Here is a 16828-nt window from a genome sequence, read left to right as displayed (position 1 = left end):
GAAGAATATAGTTGTGTGTGCTGCATGGTTTGCCCTAAGTTGCCCTACTGCCTTCATGTGCAGTGAAAGACCCATCACCACCAGTACTGGAAGATTCAGTTGCCAACCAGATCAGCTTTCGTACATGCCAAGTTACAGGGAACCAGACAGAAGACCTTCTCAGTAGTAGCGCCCTCCCTGTGGAACGCCCTCCCACCAGATGTCAAAGAAAACAACTACCAGACTTTTAGAAGACATCTGAAGGCAGCCCTGTTTAGGGAAGCTTTTAATGTTTGATGTATTGTGGTATTTTAATATTTTGTTGGAAGCCGCCCAGAGTGGCTGGGGAAGCCCAGCCAGATGGGTGGGGTAAAAATATTATTATTATTATTATTATTATTATTATTATTATTATTATTATTACAGCAGGGGGTGCCATCTTGTCCTTTGCCTCAGTCAGCAAAATGAGCCTTGGGGCAGCCCTGAGCAGAACAAACACAGAGTATCCAGAATTCACCATTTGGGAACTGAGACACGATATTAGTAATTTCATTTCCTTCCGGTCATTAAAAAAATATCTGGAAATGTGTATTTTCATGTCACAAGTGGGTTTGCAATGTACTGAAGATGAGAATTCACAGTCAATCAGAAATAAGCAACCCGTTGTCCTTTCACGGAATCTAAAAATGTATGAATGTGTACAGATATGGTCATGTCTCCATTTTGTTTTATATAGCACTTCCATTTCTTCAAAAAGCTGCACACTCTGGTGGACTAATCACTTGCAAAACAATAGGCCAGTTGTGAGAGAAAAATCTGCACAGGGCCAAACCATGTTACAATAACCACTTGTATTTTGAAGAAAGAAAAACAAAGCAGTCACAGGATCCAATGTGGGATTTACTCCTGATCAGAACTGGGCCTGTGGCAGTTTCTTGAAGAATATCACCCTGGCTGCTATGTGCTCCAGAAGGTGCGGCTTGTGGTAAGCAACTGATGACACAATTGTGCTAGTAGCAAACTGGTTTGAGCCAATTTGTATCACTTGTTCTGTGTATGAAACAAAACAAAACAAAAACCTAAGCCTCACTGCAGTTGTGTAGACTGCTTGTTAAAAACATTAACATACACACATCAATGTGAACAAAGCACCATGCTCTTGATTGACTCCACATAGTTTATTAGAATTTCAAACTTTTTTCATAATACAGCACTATATAACAATTAACATGAAATTGCATTTCATCAGGAGCATCTATGACCAAACAGTGCAAAACTCAAGCTGAGAACATACTTTGCACAACATCAGACAGGGGTGAGGTTACTTTTTGTTTTCCCTTAGCTCTGAGGCAAATGAGTTAAATTCACAGGATGGAACTATCTGTCAATGGAAGAATATTTGGGGGTTCAGGAGATATAGGTATTTGTAATTGAAAACAAGGTCACAGCTTATTCACCCCCTGCCCGTATTAAGTATATTCCCTTAAGTATCTGGTCATTCCTCCTTTTCCCTGCTCCTGATTCATCAAAAAAATTGCCCAGTGGGGAATTCCAGTCACCATATAAGCATTACAAGCAATGTAGTTGCTCTGCAGCCTTCTAATTTGCTTGCAGTTCTCTGTATCAGGGTCAGTGTAGTAAGGTAAAGGTACCCCTGCCCGTTACGGGCCAGTCTTGACAGACTCTGGGGTTTGTGCGCCCATCTCACTCTATAGGCCGTGGGCCAGCGCTGTCCGGAGACACTTCCGGGTCACGTGGCCAGCGTGACAAAGCTGCATCTGGCGAGCCAGCGCAGCACACGGAACGCCGTTTACCTTCCCGCTGGTAAGCGGTACCTATTTATCTACTTGCACCCAGGGGTGCTTTCGAACTGCTAGGTTGGCAGGCGCTGGGACCGAACGACGGGAGCACACCCCGCCGCGGGGATTCGAACCGCCGACCTTTTTATCGGCAAGCCCTAGGCGCTGAGGCTTTTACCCACAGCGCCACCCGCGTCCCAGTCACCATATAAGCATTACAAGCAATGTAGTTGCTCTGCAGCCTTCTAATTTGCTTGCAGTTCTCTGTATCAGGGTCAGTGTAGTAGGACCTCTTATTAACTTCAGTATAGACTTCATAGGCATTACTGCAGTTTTAAACTTCCTAAACCTGCTGGAGAGTCTGCTTTGTGCTTTACAATTCACACAATAAATTTACTCACATATGCTGACAACAAAACCTAACAGCCCCAGTGCAGAGAATTAATGTGTATAGCAGAAGACATGTAGCTTCATTGCTCTTCACAGAGCATTCATGTCTGGAGAGTTACATGCCTCTTTTAGCTTCTATTAGTTCTCAGGGGGGACAGTTGCTGGGCATAAGGAATCCCAGATTCAGACTGAGCACTCCTCATACATTCCCCAAAACAAGTCTTTATTGTGCGGAGCTCCTGAGAAGTCTCTCTCAGTATCCATCTAGTCGTGGCGGGTGACATGACAACTGGGTGCTCCCCATAGCTGTCCAAGTTCCATGGGCAACTTGCAGGTTTACCTACTTCCACAGAGAGGAAACCGTCTTCTGAGCACTAATTGAGGGCTCTGGATTAGGAGCGATGTCCAAAATGGCCATGATAATCCAAGGAACAACAATTTATGACTCAACTTTCCAAACTCCATGTTGTTTTTCAAACACAATTCTCATGGGTGTTTTGATTTCTGAACCATTAAGCTGTTCTATTTCCAAATGTTACAAGTTAATACATTAGTAAGAACCAGAACAAGTCTGAAATATAAAAATAAACAAATGTCCAGTTTTGACATTTGAAATTGCTCCAAATGTCAGAGAAATTCTATGCATGTTTGCTCAGAAAATTAGTTCCTGCTGTTTTTAATGAGACTTCTTAATGAGTTTGTTTAGGATTAGTCTTTGACTTTCACAACTTTGAACTTCAAAACTAGGTAAACTGAATGTTCCAGAGCACTGAGTAACTTTTCAACTTTCTTTAGTTCAGCTTTCTCACCTCAAAGAGTTACAAATAGAAATAACAGTTAAACATTTCTAAATTCTGAGCAGATTGAAATTTGATATTTAATTCTAATTAATCAGATTCAAACCCTGCTGAAATGTTGGTTCCAATAATGGAAAATACATACTGTCTCACAAAAGCCCAATCATGTAAAGCACATGATCCAAGAAAAGATCACATGGGCATAAAAATCCACCACTGAAACAGAACATTCACACATGAGATTATCATAACAATTACATTCTGAAGATTTCACAGGCAAACTGGTAGGTTTAGGAACAGCACAAAAAGTGACAAACTCTAAACAAATCCCCAAAACACCACAGTTCTCTTATGAGATTGCTCCATAATCAAAACAGACATTACAAACAAAAATATTTTTACTTCTTGTTCATTTGCAGGTAGTTAGCCCTATGGAGTAAGATACAGAATTGGATAGATAAGACCATTGAAGACTTGGCACACAAAACAGTACAAAGCAAGAGAAGAGGCCAGGGCTTCACACAGAATGTAGACAGGCCATTGGTTCTTCTGATTCTGATTTCCCCCTTTTTAAAATAATTATTGGTTGTCACTGAAGAACACAATTTATGTGGTGACTATTAAATCAAAGTCAAGCACAAATACAGGCTGATGCCCCTTCCGTCTAAGTTAGGTGGGATAATTCTAACCATTTATCCTAACTCCCAGATTTTGGCACAAAACTCAGTGACTTGTTTTTGTTTATATAGCTGGTTTTCCGGAAATGTTTTATGCTCATGAAACAGAAAACATACTGTGGATTTCATGCTGGTAGGAAATGCAGTTCTTGAATTGTCCTCAAGGACAGGAATAGAAAAGTGTGAGAAACTTCCACTGAGCTCTCACTCAATTGCACTCAATGTGAATCAGTTTGGCTGGATACACCATAAGATGATTGATCAGTCTCCGTGGCTGGAGTTAATTTTTATCTTTTCTGTTCAAAATTAAAATTACTAGACACATGAACCTGGGTTGCTGGTCTCACTCCCAACCACTTCTGGAGGGCGAGGATATAAATTATATACCCAGGTTCATGTGCCCAGTAATTTTAATTTTGAACAGAAAAGAGAAAAAATTGTTTCCTTTCAGCACTTCTCAATATCAAGGGTATTACTCAACGACTATTTGCACTCGCATTCTGCAGTTCCATTGAAATCAATATACCTACAAAAAGCTTGTGTGGTCACTGAGTCACTTCCTAACGGAGATGATATTACACGGAGAGATACCTGACATAATATGAAAAGCATATTTGCTGCAGGCAGCGTCATGTGGCTGATTCACTGAAGATGCATCTCGTTTTCTCCTTATCATGTGAGGCAACCCTGAGAAAAGAAACTTGGGAAGGACAAAGATTATGTGGCTAAGTTCAAAAAAGTGTGTCATGATAAGTCCCACAGAACCCTCCACCCACTATGTATTAGCCGTCAATGGATAATGTAGCCTGTCCACAAAGTCTTTAAAACTCCTGGCCCCAGATAGGATACTTATTGCTACCCCCATTGCTCAGCCTGGGGTCCATTCATTTGCATTGGTAGCCTAGTCTTCACAAATGAAATCAAGGCTCAGAAAACAGGTCTCCAAGTGAAACTCAGAGACTATGGCTATAGTAGATATATGTAGTAACAAATGGGTCATGGATACAGGAAAGTGCCCATTTAGAGCAGAACAACTTGGGAATGTTATGGTGCTGCCTTTTTCCTAGTCTCATGCCCTCAAACAAAAATATAATTGCTCCAATCCAGCAAAGGCAATCTGTGCACACAGAAGCAGGTTTGTGTGTGCAGGTCGCTTTCTGCATTCGTCCAAGGAGGACTCCAAGGAGGGGTTGACTGTGCAGGGTTAAAAATAATCTGTAGCCCTTGCACAGACACATGTTACATGTTGGATCAGGATAATGCACATCACCACTTGCTAAATGGATGGTTAGCTCTGTCTGTGCCATCTGATCTTTGCACACTGGAGCATGCTGCTCACAGCTGACCAAGACATTTGGGTGCCTTACAAACTCAACACATACAGACACAATATAAACAAGCAATTTGCCACCCTGGTAGGGCATCCAAAAGTTGCTTTCTCAGGCAACCAACTCACTCTGCCTAATGGAAAGACTGGCCCAGATGCAGCTTATTGCTGTGTGCAAGGGTCGCTGGAGAGGGGCAGCCAATTTAGAACATTAGAATGCTTAAAATGGCATATACCTAGCCAAGATCCATGCTGTAAACACACATGACCCCACACCAGAAAGCTGCTCTGCTGCTTTGGGCACCTGGGAAATTGTGTCTCATCTTCACAGAATCATAGAGTTGGAAGGGACCCCAAGGGTCCTCTAGTCCAACCCCCTGCAGTGCCGGAATCTCACTCTGTTCTGTATATTTGAAGCAACACAAGTTCTGTGGACATTTTTGATGCAGGCAATGAGACCTAGTGTGGTTTTTACACCTGCTTCGAGACTAACTCCACACAGCCTTACCAAAACACTTACCCCCACCTTGTGCCAGAAACTAACCTCACTCACACTAGAAGCGTCCTCAGGCAGCCACTCACAATAAAACACATACCACCTTATGCAATGTGCTATGCTCAAATTCAGCAGCTGCTGACAAAGCATGCCACACATTTTCAAGTGAGAGCGATCTCTGGCTGGCTGTGTGGTTTCATTGTGAGCAGACTGGGACGGAAATCCAATGAAGGAGTGAGCATCTTTCCAGCAAGATTCCAAGTTCCTGTGCAGTTGTCAGGGACTATGGCACTGAATGAGATCATGGAAGCAACGGAATGTATCCAAGTGTATGAGAAGGCAGCACTTGACAGGTGAGGGAAGTATGGAATGTAGAGAAGAACTATGTTCTACAAAACTATGGTGTGGGAGTGAATGCATTCCAATGAGGCATCCAATGTATAGACATGTCTCTGTAATTGGGGGGTGATGTAGACATTAACAGTATGTGCTACCTTAACATGGAATGTACACACATGAGTACGGTAGAGAAGCAAAGGCACATGTCCCTAACATGAAATGTATACTGGTGAAACTGATGTCCACAAGACTAGTACTTCACAGTGGAACAGATGTGTTAACACAGCACAACATACTCTGCCGACAAGGGAATGAAACATACTCTACAGTCAGAACTGATGCCCTGAAACGAAGGTGAGAGATAATAAGGATACAGTAAAACCAGCTATGAGAATACCCATCATGTCATAGGTCCTATATTCTGCCAATATTATCAGTATGCAATCTGCACACTATTAAATTAGCAGAGGTTCCTGCCCATTTTCACATGCATTAATGTTTTCATACAGTACTTTGGTAACATATCCCTAAAGGAAGTGTGGATCAAAGTGCAAACGCTGTGTGGATAGAGAGCATAACCCCACACAACGGAGCTCCAGAAGCAACGTATAGAAATTAGAACTGCAGTGTGACTGCCTCTAGCTCCATAGCTTTTGGTGTGGATGCAGAAAGGTAGGTTGTGTGATGGTGTTTCACAGTTTTCAGTCTGGCTGACAATCTAGAAAGTACAGTGCTGAACAGGGGACTCCTGATCAGACCACTTTAAAAGATTGCAGCAGCAGAGGATTGTGAAATGCAAGCTTTTCGCATGACAGCATTCTGGATCCTCTAAGTATACAGAAGTGCAGACGATCCAACATCCCCAATCATGGAGAAATAAAAGCAATTCTTTAACGGTAATTAATCTGCACAGACTTTTAAAAGTGAAATCTGAGTGAGTGAGTTCAGAGCCAGACAGGCGCTTGTGTGCAGTGAAACAATCTGAAATCAAAATATATACAACTTGGCTAGTAATGAGTCCTACTGCATATCTGAGCTCAGTGTTGGGAATGAGAATAGAATTCAGTCTGAGCAATCAATTTGGGGTTTTTGCCTCACCCAAGAGACTCTAAATAAAGTAATGAAATGGTGTCTGTTGTGAGGTTTGTGAGATGGGCACTTGTCCAGGAGGCACTCGACCAAAATACACAGGTCATGCAGAAATATTGCTTTCTTATACTTAAGAGGTCTAAAGCTCACGTACAGGTGTGACCACTCCTAGCAAGGTAACAAGAGCTCTTTATATATGGAGGATAAAAAATATCAAGTGATGGGGCGATGAACAAATTCAAAAACCAGAAGGTCTAAGTTGATATGAGTCTACAGGCCTTGTCTAAATAGCAAAAAGGAACACTTCATTATCAGAGACTCAAGCAAGGAGTGGTTTGACCACATCACTTGCAGAAGTGCTAAGCAAACCAGAGTGTGCACAGTAATTTGTAACTTCAGGTGGGGATGGCTTTCTTCTAGATACTTCCAACACATCTAGAATACTAGACTTCAGGCACCCCAAATGCAAGGTTGTCTCGTATCATCAGTGTTTTCCGAAGGTCTCGTTCCATGATTGGCCTTTGTGTCCGCCACTTGTGCGCTTCCTGAAGTCCTGGCTCAAAGTAGTATATGCAAGCTCCAAAGCCCACCAAGATAAGAATGGAGATCATCAGATACATTGGCACAAACCAATCCAAGAAATGAGGCATGATTGCTAGAAAAAGAAAGGTAAACATATGCAGTTGGTATTGGTTGATGAGTATCAAAATCACTGTCAAACATATATATATTTATATAGACACTAGCGCAGCAGCCATGGGTGCCAGCGTATTTCCTATGACAACCACAGAAGGTCTCAGTAAATATTTCCTCAAAAATCCACAATGCATGAGAAGGTTTGCCCTCCTTGTTCAGTTCCTGTTTGCATTGGTTCAGCCCTTCTTACATTGAACATGAACCCTTAGACATGCCCACATTGGAGAGGTGCACTCTGTGAGCAAGTGCAGCAGTAGCTGATGTAAGGTGCCTTTCTTCCATGGATGGGAGGGTGGTAAGGAACATGCCCACACAATTTTATGACCCTGTCTTTTCTCTCTCTCTTTTGTATGTGGCAGCCATTTTGTATTATGCTATGGACCCACACAGCTCTTATGTGACTGGTACCCATTGTACTTACTTTCTCAAATTCCTAATGTGCTCTCTAGCCCCTGCTATCCCACTAGGCTGATTGCAACTTTTGATACCCCACTTTTTTCTTTCTCCTTTAATCCATGCCTCTTTTAATATATTGTCTCTTTTAATGCAGTATAATTATGCTATGATTCCAAAGAATAATGCAAGTCTACTAAATCCACACAATAGCTTACCTTGAGCAACTGATTTTTTCCTCTCTCAGATTGCTTGTTAAGAAGTGCTTTGTAAAGGTGCTATACCCCTGAGAGAGAAAATTGAGGAATAACAAATCATAATAAAGCAAGCCAATATGCACATATTTCCTTTTTCTTTTGGCAGTATTTGGATTTTTAAAATTAAAATATTTTATCCAAGGCAGCTAACATCCAGATAGAAACAATGATAATCTAATAATAAAAACACTAACAGTATAGTATAAAACAACAAATAGGTGACGACGACAACAGTACTCCAGTCCAAATGTCTGTTTACAAAGTAACATATTTGGCGCTTGTCAAGCTATGAAGTACAGTGGTACCTTGGGTTAAGTACTTAATTCATTCCGGAGGTCCGTTCTTAACATGAAACTGTTCTTAACCTGAAGCACCACTTTAGCTAATGGGGCCTCCTGCTGCCGCTGCACCGCTGGAGCCGGATTTCTGTTCTTATTCTGAAGCAAAGTTCTTAACCTGAAGCACTATTTCTGGGTTAGCGGAGTGTGTAACCTGAAGCGTATGTAACCTGAAGGGTATGTAACCCAAGGTACCACTGTAGTCAAGTTGGTATCTTTAGGAATTTAGTGTCATGATCTAGAACCTAGCCTTCTGCTCCATTGTGTTCTGTTTCCTCTGTAAACCTGCCAGACTGGGCTTTACCTCAAGGTTGAAGTATCGGCCTACCTGAGTTGTCAGCTGATCCCACAAACCAACTCCTGCTTTCTCCTTGCTCCTTAACTCTCATCTATGTATTGCCATGAGTAGCAGTGCATAGTCCTGGTGCCTTTGCCACTCAACCTACAACCTAACCCTGAAAGTTTCCTCTGGAAACTCTGGCCCCTCTGATCCTGATCTGCCTCATCCAGAACTCAGTCTAGTTTGATCAATGCAGCAGCTACCAATAACCTGAAGCTGATCCCTGCTGAGAGCTAAAACTAGCCCCTACAACAAAGCCTTGCCACATGTTCCCACACATCATTTTGCACACAGCAGGGAGGCGAGATAACAAGGCTTATTTTGTTGATTGGATGGCAAAGGCACCTTCAAATGGTACTAACTGGTCCCAGACTGTTGACTTCACTCCCCCTTTTATTCCAGCCATACCTCAACTGATAACACATTTTCCTCAACTCTATATTCCACTATTTTCCCACTTCCTAGACCCGCTAGCCATTCAATATAGATGAGCTCCATTTCCTGCTTTTTTCAGCTTCTTTCCTTTTTTCACTCAGGCTGCATCCAGTTGGCAGCTTCTGCCACCACTGACAAGTTAGCACTAAACTGCTGAACCTGAAGTACAGAAGATGTACCAAGTAGGGTGGGATAGTTGCACTACAGTCATTCTTTTCAACCGTGCAGCCACTGCTGACCCTGTTAGATCCCAGCCTGTCATGTGGACTTGCAGTGATCTGCATGAGAAGACACACAGTTCTGTATGGCACTCAAAAATCCTCTGTCTGCAGGTGGCCTTAATTCATTATTCAATCATTCTTTGCTTCTAATATTGACTATAGCAATGACATACTGTATTTTGTGAATCCACTGATTCCTTCCCATTTTATCTCACATAATTTGGTTCTTTATTATCTTAACCACTCAATCTTCATCCCTAGCTGAAACAAAATGTTTAAAATATATATAACTGCATTTCCTCACAATCATTCCTTGTCCTCTCCTCCGACTCTGTGCTGTCCTTGCATCTTTCTGTTCCTCCCTTTTTTGTTTTTCTAATGCAAACTGTATGAATCCTCTTCCCCTGCTTTCTGGTTACTCCGTGAACCAATATGCTGCTGCTAGATAAAACAATAACTAACCAACAATGCTTCAAATTTGATGGATGAAGGAAGGAGCATTTCAGTACTTTCCACCACTGCTCTCTCTTACCTATTCAACCCCATTCAGCCACTCCCTAGCCACTACGGCAGCATCAGAGAAAGCCAAGGATGAGACCAGACCTATATTTCCAAATCTGGTCCTGACCTCTAAAACAGAAGGTGCTCCAAGGATCCTTCTCTGCCCTCCCAAGCAGAAATTGCAGCAGAGGGGTGGGGAGGGACTGCTCTACAGTGTCTCCCCTTCTCAAATATGTGTCTGATATGTGGAGAAGCATCAAAAGCATTCTGCTTTACTGTCCTTCTCCTTGTGGGATCCTTGGTGTGGAAGGCTAAGCTACTCTGCATCAGGGATGATGTACTGCAACACTGCTCCCATTAAGGTAGGAAGTAAAAGCTTGAGGTCAGGGTCATGACTGGAGAGGCAATTAGAACCCCATACCAGAAAGGAGGAAATGTTGCACTTTCTCAACTACATTTCAGATACTTGCAGTCCATGTATTTAGTCCCACAGAACTCAATGGGAGCATTTCAGAGCTACACATACATTCCAACTGTCCCTTTTTGCCAGAGATAGTCCCTATTTTTCTGGTATCCACAATCTACTGTCCCTATTTTGACTCTATTTTGGAACTTCAGGATTTGGTTAATATAAGCTGGTAGAGTTATTAGGAGTCGCTCTTCAAAGTACAGCTCTCTCCCTGGAGTCTCAAGGGTGTATCGGTCAATGCATGTGAAGACATTTCCATGATTTTTAGGGGCAAATCTTTCTGGATAACTTCACAGGATAACTTTCAGCTCATCATTACATGAATATGCAGCATGCAAAAAGAGTATCCAGCAATTTTGGGTGCAGCATGGGCAATGATCCTTGGTATAAGAACTAGGAAGTTACAAGCAGAGGCGTAGCAAGGTCAGGTGGTACCCGGTGTGAATTTTTTTTTGTCAAACCGCCCACCCCACCCCCCATCGACGGCTTGGGGTAGGCTTGGGAGTGGCAGGTGAGAAAAGTGCCAAATGTCACCCCCCAGGGCGGTGACACCCGGGGCGGTCTGCACCCCCCCTTCCTATGCCTCTGGTTACAAGCATGTTCTCATTTGGGAGGGCACTTCTATCTCTCATTTAGACTTCAGAAGTAATGCCCCAATTTCATTTAGAGCTGATCTTGGCAGCAGATTTTTTTATTTAAACCAGGCACAAAAGTGCCCTGTTTCACATACTCTGGCAACATATTGCCATAATTGTGCAGAGGCCAAATCCATTAGGCAAAACACTGGCAGATATTTAAAAAAATATATAAAGTTATATAAAACTGTGTACTCCATAAAGCAGATGGCAGCAAGCAACTTCTGGGTTACTTTTGCTGATGCATCTTGAATGAGCAGAGGTGAGAAGGGAAGAGATGCCACATGACTAGAACTTGTTTCCCCTACCCCTTATTACTACAGCAAAATTGAGTAATATAGTCCAAGGAAGGAGTCTTCAAAAAGGGCACACAGAAATGAAACGACAGAGGTCACACACGTATAAATGACAAATGGCAGGCTCCCTATTATTGAGAAGTGACAAAGTCACTTGCAGTCACAGATGCAGCTGCTAATGTTAGTTGTTCTTACATGCTTAAACAACATAGATCTGGGAAACTTCAGCTTAATGACAATGGTGCCACATTTGTAGTCTTTGGACAATCTAATCCCAGTGGTTTCACAAATGTTAAACAGTTCTGGTGGAACACGGATCAGTTCCCATGGTGTGGAACAGATATCCCCTAAATTTACTCTACGGCTAGGCACAAAAAGGAAAGAACAGAACCAACACACAGCTTTCCCATAGCTGCTGAAACTATCTAGTAGGATCCAAAAATCTACCACATCAAACAACTCTTAACAGGTCAAAAAGAAAAATGTAGGATCTCTTTTCCCTACCAGTTTCCAGACAAAAATACGTCAGCCTCAACTAGAAATTAACCCAACCCATGCCAACTCAACCAAACTAGCAAGGATAGGCCTTGGTTTCATATGGTGAGTCTCACAATCCTTAAAAGACATCCTTAAAGTGCATCTACTGAGAGAGATTCAAGCAAAGGGAAGAAACAGGTGCCATTGACACCTCATACCAGAGTGGAATATAATAGCCAGTCATATGATGAGTCATTTTAATAAATAAATATCCAGTGAATCCTCAGATGCTCGTAAATGTTGCATTAACTTTGATAGGCAAAGATCCTATCCACCTTTTTTATCCTTCTCCTTTACTGCCACAAGCCTAATCACTTTTGCTCAGAAGTCTCAGAGACATAATTGGGACTTATTCCTTAGTGCGCTTAGACTGCAGCCACATAGATTAAAAATCAGCAATACCCAGTAGAACTGGGACTATATTGACCCCAAATAGGGTTATTCAAATTCCTTTAAAAATCCACAAACCTTATTTATCTTCTCCAGTCTCTTGCATCTCCCCATTTTTTTCATATGTGATATCTGGAGTCTGCATATGTCTGTTTTGAGATTCTATTTATTTTATGCTAGTTTATGAAATTAAATGTTGTTAAAATGGTATGAGGAACTGAAAGTAAAACTTCACCTGTCTAAAATCACTGCACTTCTGCAAAAGAATAAGGACAGCACAGCCTAAGATTGTTGTTGTAGACTTTATATAAAATCATCATTAGGTCAGCCTTGTAGAACACTATTCACACTCATACTTATGCATGGTGGGTTTTTTATATTATTCTTATTTACACCACTTATAGAGCTTTATGATTAAGTGGTCTATACTTTTTTCTAGATAAACTAAATACATTTAAGTCCCATGGTACGCATCTATATCCTCCTCTCATCCAGTCTCTATCACAGAACATGTCATGCCTCTCCATCACTGAAGGTTTTAAAGAAAAGTCTAGCTTCTTCTCTTCTTTAGGAAAGGATTTTCTTCTATGGGCTTGGTCAGAACAAATGACCCATGTGCTCCCTTCCATACCTCAATTTCCATGGCTCTGTTTTTCTTCACAGTGCCCAAATAAACGAAGATGTCCATACCTCAATTTCCATGGCTCTGTTTTTCTTCACAGTGCCCAAATAAATGAAGATGTATTACATATAGACATAATTCAAAGGAGATCCCTCAACACAAGAAGTCATGCATGTACAATACCGGGCACAGTGCATCACCTACCTCGATCCACAGACATGCTTCATTCAGACTACTGCTCTGTGATCTGTTGTTACCCAGAACAGAACAGTAGCATTCCACTCATCTGATGCTGCTCTCTGCTGTATGGGTCAGAGGAAGGGACAAAGTGCTTCTCCAATGGAATGCAGTCCAAGCACGTCAAAGTGTCAGAGCAGTCAATAGCATGGACAGAAATGAAGTGCTGCTTGCCCTGCATGTACGCATGCTCATGTATGCAATTGTAAATGACACACAGTCAAGCTCACTGCCTCATCATCTGAAGCTGCCGAGGACTGCTTCCCCGCTCCCCCCCCCAATTGCTCGCATAAATGGATCGGCTTTGGATTCTTTCCATCTTGCTCCCATTTTGGTGGCCCCCTCCCTTTCACCCTCACAAAAGAGGCAAGACCTTCCCCAACCAATCAAAACACCACAGCCAGACTATCAGCTGTTGTCATAGCAACAAGCCTAGAAAGATCTCCAGTGCACGTGGTACAGAGAATAAGCAAGCAGAATTGGGAGAGAGATAGATGCTCTAAGCTGAGGAAGTGTTTTAAATTGGATAAATGTTTGCAAATACAGTATAGTGATGAGCATCAACAGAGACACATATTATGCCCACCCCAGCAACACTTAAAGTTGCCACTTTTGACTCCATGCTTTTCCAAACACCTGTAAACAGGTTTCTGCATGTGCATCACTTACTTGAACAGGAACCACACCCCATAAACTAATGCACATTAGATCTGCATCTGGTGCTACATTGTTTTCAATGGGATGGATTCTGATATTCATTCTATTGACCATCCTTGTGTATATTTTGACACAACTAGTTATGTATAAGTATATATTTTTTACCGAAGCTAGTGCAAACAAATCAGGGGAATAATCCTGGCAGAAAATTATGGGCATGATCCACATTACAGAGTGAGAAGTGAGTATGGAGGACAGGAAATCAGCAGTGAAGATGTGGTTGGGCATGGAGAATGCTGGCAAGAAAAGGGATTGGAGAATGCAGGGAATTTCTATCTTTTCCTCCCTTACTAAAGTCAGGAGTGTTGTAATGTAGCAGTGTTGTATGAGCATGAGCTCTGGGTTGGGAAACTGGGGAAAATCTTATTGGATGCCCCATGTGAAATGGGGATGATAGGGTTTTTTCCAGTTTGGTGAGCCCTTTTCAGCCTTTGGGCCTCAATAAGAGATCCCACCTTGTAAGCTGCTAATACCAGTGATGCTTTTTTCTGGACGTTACCAAACATACTGCTAGTCCAATTGTCACCACAGGGGTTTCTGCAGAACATCTTGCCCTGAAGAGAGAAGTAGTTATAGCTTCTTCTAAAGAAGTGGGTATCCTCTCCATTTTGTTGCAACATTTTTAAAATCAAAGCTATTGTTGTAATGATCTTTTGTAAAGTGCCTTGTGATGTCTGCCTGAAATTCCTTAAATGATTATCAAATTGTGGAAGAAGATCAATATGTAGCACTGGGAAATGCATTCAGACTAGTTAGAAGCTGTGACCTAGATTGCACAATAGCATCAATTCAGGCAATAGCTCTAACTGCTTTATATAAATAGAGAAGTGACAAATGGGAGATAAAAGAAGACATCCGCCAATTTCTTTTATCTCCAAAATGTAGCATTGCACTTTTTAAAAAATTAAAATTCCCAGCAGCAGTTTCTGGTGATTTAATGTTTTATTTATTTTTTGTTCTCATACCTTTACAATGAGCCTATTTCAGAATAATTCTCAATGAACCCTAACTGAATCTGATGAAGAACAAAAATATTTCTAGAGTTCTTCCACTTCACTTGCAATTTGTCTAGCATTGGCAATGTGCTGGACTGTCAACCTTTGTTAGGATTTTAAAAAATGATGTCAGATTGCATTAACGCACACAGCCTTTGCATGGTCTGTGCTTTATGGTATTTCAAAAAAGAAAAGCACACAGGATGTGGTCAAAACCAGTTACTGCCCACGATGCTGTTCATATTTTGTATTAGACCATTACATCATCTTCCCTCCACAGTAAAATAGACTATTATTAACAACAAAAAAGTCCTCAAGCACAAGAACAAGTTGGAAACATGTTATCCAAGTATAAAATGTTGCTAAATTGAGTTGTACTATGAAAGGAAACAGCAAACAAATTAGATTGGTTTGTCCTTGTAACCACAAAAGGTTGATTGATCTTGAAGTCAGTATTTTTCCTGTTTAGTTGCTCATTTATCTATCAGCATCTGCTTACAAAGTTTTGCTGCACCATAAATATTAGTAATAAAAAAACTCCTTAGACATAGGAAATATGGAGAAAGGTTTGATCTTTCCATTTTTCATTTTCAAAACTGATTACAAAAAGCAAGCCATTGTGAACACAGCAATACTATATAACAGATTCTAAATTTTAAATATAAATGAACAGAACTATTGGAGAGATGGCATGAGTTACATACACACAAGTCTTAAACTTAAAACTATTAATTTTTGCTTCTTTGTAGGTCATTTAGCATAATTCTGTCAGGGTTTGAACATGAGAACCTAAATCAGAGACCTAGATATCTTTTCTATGGTAGGTGGGCTTATTGGCCACTGTTAAGTGTTCATGTCCAACCACAGTGCGGCCACATATTTCAGCAGGCAACATCTGAGCAACACAAGTGGCTTAATAACGGAAGTTTCCAACTTTTTTGGTGTGGCAACCCACAAGTCCAAATGTATGGAGAAGGAAACAGCTAAGGAGGTTTGTCTAATTAAAAGCGGTATATAAATTGTTCAACATACAGTAAATATATGTAGAAACCTCTTGCTCTCAGGTCCTGCTTGCAGACTTCCCATTCGGGCATCTGCTTGGCCACTATATGAACAAGATGCTGGGCTAAATGAGCCACTGGCCTGATTCAGCAAGGCTCTTCCTTGGTTCATATATTGTGGTGAATGACCTAGATAGCTCTATCTGAAGAATGTGGGTGTTGTGGGGGTTCCAATATGAATTAGTGGCATAAGCCACCACTTATGGGATAAAGGTCGTGTCTGCTCTGCACCCATGATCTTCCATATTATTATTTATATAAACTCTTCCTTTCTCTGTCCAACCAGTAACTGGTTGGGAATCTGGGCATCTCTGCACTTTCCTGCCTTGCAGTTCCTCCTATGCACCCCTCACTGTGGCCCTGGGATCCCCCTATATCCAAATGCACAAAGTGTGTGTGTGTTGTGGGAACTCCCCAGATCCCAGAAGTTGTCAACCAAGACATGCTTGAAAGAGACAAAAGCCACTCTCCTCCACAGAAAGAGCCGTACTAGTCACTCAAAACACCCTGTATGAGCCTGTTGTGGCAAACCATCATTTCGTCTGCAGCCAACCACCAGTTCCCAGCTGTATTTCAATGCTGTCCTGACGCATGTTAGTGAATGTTGGAAATGCTCAAGTCCTACACTTTAGTGTTTGCTTACATGAGTCAGTACAGCATCACAATACGCCAACAACACAGTTTTAAGAGTGATCATCATACCAGTTAAGGAGTGAAAGCAGTAATTACTTTGGGTTTACTTATAAAGCCTGCTACCCTTTTGCACAAGCTTTGCAACCTGCAGGTTGGAAAATA

At 41.5% G+C, this 16828-nt stretch overlaps 1 protein-coding gene across 3 annotated transcripts; it reads right to left on the bottom strand.

The window, feature by feature from the left end:
- Positions 1-7336: 7336 nt before the first annotated feature.
- Positions 7337-13571, bottom strand: SMIM45 (small integral membrane protein 45; the record flags this gene model as incomplete). 3 transcript variants are annotated; one of them, XM_081211062.1, is made up of 3 exons in its annotated part: positions 13228-13571; positions 8201-8268; positions 7337-7548 (listed from the first exon to the last, which is right to left on the bottom strand). In XM_081211062.1, the coding sequence occupies exon 3, from the start codon at positions 7541-7543 to the stop codon at positions 7337-7339; it is 207 nt and encodes a 68-aa protein (XP_081067188.1). In that variant the 5' UTR covers positions 7544-7548; positions 8201-8268; positions 13228-13571. The 3 variants fall into 3 exon arrangements, with proteins under 3 accessions (XP_081067188.1, XP_081067189.1, XP_081067190.1); XM_081211063.1 differs by lacking the exon at positions 13228-13571 and adding an exon at positions 12480-12578; XM_081211064.1 differs by lacking the exon at positions 13228-13571 and adding an exon at positions 12476-12552.
- Between the last annotated feature and the right edge of the window lie 3257 nt (positions 13572-16828).

The sequence above is a fragment of the Podarcis bocagei genome (assembly GCF_964188305.1).
Source record: "Podarcis bocagei genome assembly, chromosome: 10".
NCBI classification, from domain to species: Eukaryota; Metazoa; Chordata; class Lepidosauria; order Squamata; family Lacertidae; genus Podarcis; species Podarcis bocagei.
The sequence above is the reverse complement of the archived record's forward strand: the minus strand, read 5'-3'. Positions and strand labels throughout refer to the sequence as shown.